Genomic DNA, 6618 nt, shown 5'->3' with positions numbered 1-6618 from the left:
AGGGCCGGACTGTCCCTTGCCTGTACAAATATGTTGTTCTCTAAAACAGTGGACTTTCGGACTACCAAACAATTACTTAATTTTCTTATATTATCTTATCTTATTCTATCACCACCGGTAATGTAGCTACTTATTTCAGAAACATCCTGTATAATTCCGAAAGAAAGCAATATAAAAGTGTTTCTTGCAGTCCTCCAGGTGCTTGTTGACATAGCGAAAAATATATATAGAGAACCAATAATTCTGTAGTTGTCTTTACTTTATATTGCTAGATTGCAGACATTGGCCGAACGATCTCGGCTTATCTTCCTTTTACCACTCCTGTTTTGTAAACACTGGTTCGGTGATTGATGAGTGCAAGTATTTCGAGGACGTATCGTCCAAAAGCAAAAAAAAAAGAACGGGAGACCGTTCCGAATAAATCCAATCGAAGTCACGTCTCTCGAAGAAAAATTGATTCTCGCGATTAAAATCGTGGACCGTGTACGCGCTCCGTTCGTTCTTCTTTTAAACGTTACACAAAAATGACGCGAGAAATTCGTGAGTCTTTGCGAGTTGTATACGAACGATGTGATCGTACGCTGCGCTGTACCATACCGGAGAGAAGGAGGTGCGCGAGCGCTACAAGCATCTATCATTCTTATCTCTCAATTGACTGGGCGCCAAGAATGATTGATTGTCCTGTCATCGTGCATGATACTTAATTTGCGAACCATAAAATGATCAACAATTATTTTTACATTCATTTAAAACGTTCTGTACTAATGTTACGCAATAATTGTACTCGTAAATCGGTTTTTATAATTAATCTTCTAACTATAGGTATTAGGATAAGGTGTATCAAGAGTGCAAGATTTAAAAAAAAATCGGTTGTCTGTAAAGTCGGTTTACTGACGATAGTTGAACGTGACAACGTCATAAGAAAATACTGATGGAATGGTTTCATTTTTCAAAAGAAAATTTTAATTTTATTTGTTTGATAGATATTTTGTATGGATATAGAGAAGGAGGTAAATGGAAATGTATTATTGTATAGCAGCTGTCCATGCGGACGCATCGCTCACTCGAGTAGGAGAGAGACAGATGTCGAACGCTGCCGAACGCGGAGGCCGATTGTGCCTCTGTCGCTCGTTCCGCGCTCTCGCTTGCAATTCAAGCCTTAAATGGAACGCCTCAGAGCGAGGTAACGCCCCATGAGTCATGTTTTTTCGTTCGAATTATAAGACGTTGTCACGTCAAAAAATAAAATTTTCCATATCCTACATATGCTTACTTATAAGTAGTCGTCCATAAATTAGGTCACACATTGAGGGGGGAGTCAACAAAGTGTGATATCGTGTGACAAGAGGAAAGCGGACGAGTCATAAGTTTTGTAACGTCACATATATAAATCTAAAGTAGAAAACATCACGCGTATATAAGCGTAAATAATTTAACATTAATATTACAGCTTTAAACATCGAACAAAGGAAAGTTTACCTTTGTGAGATTTTTTCTAAATATCAGGTATTTTATATTAAAAATTTAAAGGCAAGGCAGTACTGCTTTTGTTAAATATCATGTCGATGAGTACAGAGTTATCAATGTGGATCGTTCTTTTGAAGTGGTAAACTAAATCTTCAACTGTAATGTACTAGGTATAACGAATTATCTAGTAGGTATCGCTATTTATTCCTACAAATACCGATATAATTATCTTGTAATCGGTTTTCTACATCACATCTTTTTGTTTAAGTCGCGGTTTACCTGCGTCAGTCCTGTTCTATTGGATGCTGATCACTCATTTACACGGCTATGAAATGAAATTTTGTTGATTATTTCCGGAAACTTCCCGTAAGTTCCTTTTGTTCTGCCAGTGTACCTGACCGCTGAATAATTTATGATCTGCGGTTACCAAATTTCAACTTCATCAAAGGTGCTGCTGGTTCGCTCGCCTGCGGCATTTAGTCATAATGGTCATAACAATAACACTGTTAACTCTACTGCATTTAAAAACCCTTTTTTTCTTTGATAATTATTATTGAAGCTTTAACTAGTGGGAAATAACTAGTAAGTAGTTATTGTATCTCAATTGCAGTGTTAATGTGAAAATGTTCTTTCTACTTATTTGTGTTTATTTTTTTAATTATTTTACATTGGTGTTAATAAACCGTTTCGCGTAGTTATATTAACTAACATAATTTATAGTTTGTTCAAATTTTATCAAATAATATTTATATTCATGTTGAATTGCGTATTCTTTTCTTTTACCTAGACACAATTGAACTCATTACTACCTTGTTCATCAAACTATATTTCCATTATTTTGTAAAATAAATCTACCATGGGCGTAGATAGGTAGGGGTAAGGGGGAGCACTGTCCCCCTAGCAAGCTCATTTCACCTCCTGGAAAAGTCTCTGACGAGTCAGGATATCAGTACAAAGTTTAAAAACGTAGAAACCAAACATATTAAGCCTATACCTTTTAAATGATGTAACTTTACAACCTAAAATTTTAAACTCATTAACGCCATGATCTAAACATTTTAAACCTCATATGTACATGATCATCTCATTACAAGATATGCTTTCTTTATTGAGTATTTCATTAACCGTTTAAAAAAGAAGAAAAGCCACAATTACAGTAGAATCCGCTTATAATGACATCGAAGGGAAATGACAAACACGTCATACTAAGGAAGCGTCATATAAAGCATAGTCTTAGAAAATAAAGAACTTTCTATTTTGGTTAGTTATTTAGTTTAATGGAGAGAACAACTACAAATTGTATATATTTATTAACAGAAAAAGAAAAATAAGGATGATTTGTAATCACAATATACATAAGAAGGGTCAGAAAAATGAGCGAAAATGCTATTATTAATCATTTGGGGATCACTATAGCCGGATATGATTTCTTGAGAAGCAGTCATAATAAACGATATGTCATTTTAAACGGAGTCATTATATACAAACTTTCCTATAGAGAATTTTATATAAAAACCAAACTTAATATTGCAATTGGTCAATATAGGCGGAGTTATTATAAACGAATTCCACTGTAATTGAAATACTTTACGATACTGACAATTACTGGACAAAGCTGCTATTTATTTAATAAATTACAGCTACTGAAAATCTGTTCCTCCCTAGGAAAAAATTTCTAGTTACGCCCATGATGTCGACTACTATTTAATAATTGAAAAATAAATAGGAATGCAGTAAAATAGGAAAGGATGGCTCCACCTATTTATACATCGGTTTTTCCTCCTAATTTCGTGGATGCATTTCAACTGTTTCATTAACCAACACTGTAGTAAATTATAACGTGAATGCATTCAAAGAAAAAAAAATAATAAACCGAGTCTACACTAACGGTACAATTTTAATCAGTATAAAAGCATCTTCACCCTTGTATGAAGTTATTATCCTGAGTGAGGGGAACAGATATTGTTTTATGCATGTAGGTACTTCTAAAAATAAAGCTATACGAACGTTAAATAGAGAAAAACAAAACATAATACATTAACATTGTAAACATAGACATAAACGCAATAACAACTAATACCTATAGTAAAAAAAAACGAGTTATTTAAGCTTTTTAACATCATTGAAAAGGTATAAAATCGAATCGTCTGTCCACTACACAATTTGATCGAACAAAATTATATTGGACGCTTCCAAGCCCACTTTACCAATGCAATAAGGGCATACTTACTGATATTAAAATCGCTGTCAATCAAGTACCTATATTTTTACCATCAGTATCATTTTCCGATAGACTAGTATTGTTTCAAAAGCATTAAATTTGACGCTAAGTGGACGCGGCCGCCTACATCCCTCTGTCATTACATCCACGTATGCTTTAACGTGTCTGCTAAAAACACGAGCTCATAATGACACACCAAATTTTATTTGCTCATCATATTACCTACACTGTGTATTACAGCTATTCGGTAAATCAATAGACTAATCGTATGCTGGTAAATTTCAAAAGCTTCATTATAAAATGAAAGCGTACCTACGAATAGGCAAAAGTATCGCCTAGAATACAAGACCGGAGTGCTGAAATGTGACCTACGTCATTGGGGCACTGTTGATTTAATCACAATAATAATGTAGAGATAAGGGGGCATTAATTACGTGAGTTATTTTTCATTTTTTCATTTTAGACTCCTCTCCTCATTAGGTGAGATTTAGTGAGATTTGCCAGGACCCCCCCTCCCCTTACGTGAGATTCACACTAAAACTATTTTAAACTTAATTTATTTTTATTATTCAGGCAAAATGAACACTCAAAATATTTTTTTCAATATCTGTAATATTTTATATTCTTTGAAGTTGAAGTGAGATTTTCGATTATCCCCCCCTCGGTTTAAATGCGATTTGGTGAGATTTCGTTGGACCCCTCCCCCCTATTCAGAGCTCACGTGATTAATGGATGCCCCCTTATGCGATTACTGGATCTGAACTGAACCAACCATGTCTTATTTTGTTTAAGTAAAAAAGTGTTTTAAAACAAAACTGTCCACATTGGATTTTTAAAAAGTCATCAGTTATGGCCAGGTCACGAGATGGAACTTTTGGAGATTTATATTGTATATTAGGCATCGTGGGAATGGATGCGTGGTGGTTGAATTGTTACGTGGAATATTGACTAGATATCCTACATTTTGCCTATATGATCTAAGCAAATCAAAGAAAAACTTGCATCAGATCAAGTAGACCCAGAAATTAGTCCGCTAGGCCATTCCGCACGGTACAATACACACACATTTTCCTTCTTTTAGCCTTCTGGTTAGTAATCTAACAGCTTGGATACGTTTATCCACTTATCGTCAAGGTATCACAGAACATAACAGGTAAACGGTAGGTAAAATGGATAGTGATTAGATTACTGTTCGCAAATAGTTAAGGATGTTGGTTGTTCTAGGTTTAGGATAATGCGAAGATTAGCTAAGGTAGGAAAGAGTGGAGGTGTGTGTCCAACCAGTCTTAGGACAGACGACCAAGACTGTCCTAGTCTTAGTATTAGTATTGTTCATGCTTCTTTGGTCTTGATGTTGGTCTTTCTCAAATAAAACTAAAAGCGAACGGGGATATACACACAAATCAGCTCCGGTATCTATCAGGAACTGTGTTTTGGTCTGAACGTCGGTCACGAAGATGCGGCGAGATACTGAGGGGCCTAGGTCGTCCGCCGACATCAACGACTCCCCGTAGCGTTTCCCGAATCTGTCGTCTGGAAAGAACAGGATTGGGTGCATTTTCGGGCGTTGGACCCAAATTTCCTATGGTACCAACAACTACCACTGGAAGCACTGCGGTTTCGGAAACGAGGACGTGAACTGGAACGCGATCTTGACCGTTGTTTATGTTGGTATCGCAGTTCGGACACTTCTTGTTTAATTGATGCGATCTCTCTCTGTAGCGTAAGAGTTAGCTGCTGTAGTTGTGCTGCTAATTGATCACCAGGGGACGACATGGTTTCTGCTACTCGTGGGCGATTGTCCGTTAGGTCCATAATAGAGTCAGCTAAGTCAGCCAACTTTTCTAATGATAGGTCGCGATGTGCGGCTAAAATAGCTTGCATGCTTGTTGGTATGCGAGCGAACCACAGCGTCCGCAGCATGGACTCGGGAACGGTGCTGCCTGCAAGTCCTTTTAGATGACGGAGAAATTGCGACGGCTTTCGGTCCCCTAACTCTTCCATCTCTAGTAGGCGTCTGGTTTTCTGCTCCTGGGACGTGCTGAGCCTTTTGACCAACTCTGCTTTTAGTATCTCGTATGCGTCCCTTTCAGGCTTGTTGACTATGATGTCTCTAACTTCTAAGGCGTATCGTGGCTCCAAGGCTTCTATGACGCAACTGAACTTGGTGGCGTCGGTAGTCACTTTCGCATTTGCAAAGCTACTTTCCACCATTGCAAACCATAACTCTGGATCTGCAGGGATGAACGATGGTACACGAAATGCGACGCGGTTGACGGACAATGCGATTTCTGAATCGGTTGATGTCTGGCTACTATTCCCGACAGAATTGTGCAAAGCCATTTTCGAGAAACAATCACGACTCGCGCACACACAAATAATACACAGCAAATGTACTTACAGTTTTTTGGACGTGTACTACCACAGTTTTGTCACTATTTGTTGGATAATACTTTGCTTTTCGCTGGATCGCACTTTCGCTTTTCCGTCGGGCACTATTTGTTCTTCGTCGGGCACTCAGAAGATTCTCTACTTGTTCTTCGTCGGGCACTCAGAAGATTCTCTACTTGTTCTTCGTAGGGGTCACCAATTTAGGTTTTTTGGTGGAATTAAACACACTTTGCAAAAGTAAAATTACTGAATAAAACACAATTAAAACTTAACAAATTTAATTAACGATCGCTGAAGGATGAAGTAGAACAGTTGAATAATAGATCGGAAGTGTTAGTAGTCTTGAAAATAAATTTTAACGAAGATTAAAAGGGTGGAGCTAGAAGTATTTTAACTAAAGTAGGGATCGAATCAGAAGAGAATGAAACTTGGAAAGAGTGATTAGATGAAATACTAAGAAAAAGATTTCGCCCCAATGTACCTAGAAACCCAATATTAAAATGCAATTAAGAAGTAATAAGAATTATACAGCTCATGCT

The 6618-nt window shown here is 37.1% G+C and overlaps 1 protein-coding gene across 1 annotated transcript; it reads right to left on the bottom strand.

Moving 5' to 3' along the window:
- Positions 1–5020: 5020 nt before the first annotated feature.
- On the bottom strand, positions 5021–6031 carry LOC112906195. Its single transcript, XM_025979974.1, has 3 exons — positions 5290–6031; positions 5160–5221; positions 5021–5062 (listed from the first exon to the last, which is right to left on the bottom strand). The coding sequence occupies exons 1-3, from the start codon at positions 6029–6031 to the stop codon at positions 5021–5023; spliced, it is 846 nt and encodes a 281-aa protein (XP_025835759.1).
- Between the last annotated feature and the right edge of the window lie 587 nt (positions 6032–6618).

Source organism: Agrilus planipennis, unplaced genomic scaffold (assembly GCF_000699045.2).
Source record: "Agrilus planipennis isolate EAB-ADULT unplaced genomic scaffold, Apla_2.0 scaffold115, whole genome shotgun sequence".
NCBI lineage: Eukaryota > Metazoa > Arthropoda > Insecta > Coleoptera > Buprestidae > Agrilus > Agrilus planipennis.
This window is presented reverse-complemented; position numbering and strand designations above follow the sequence as displayed.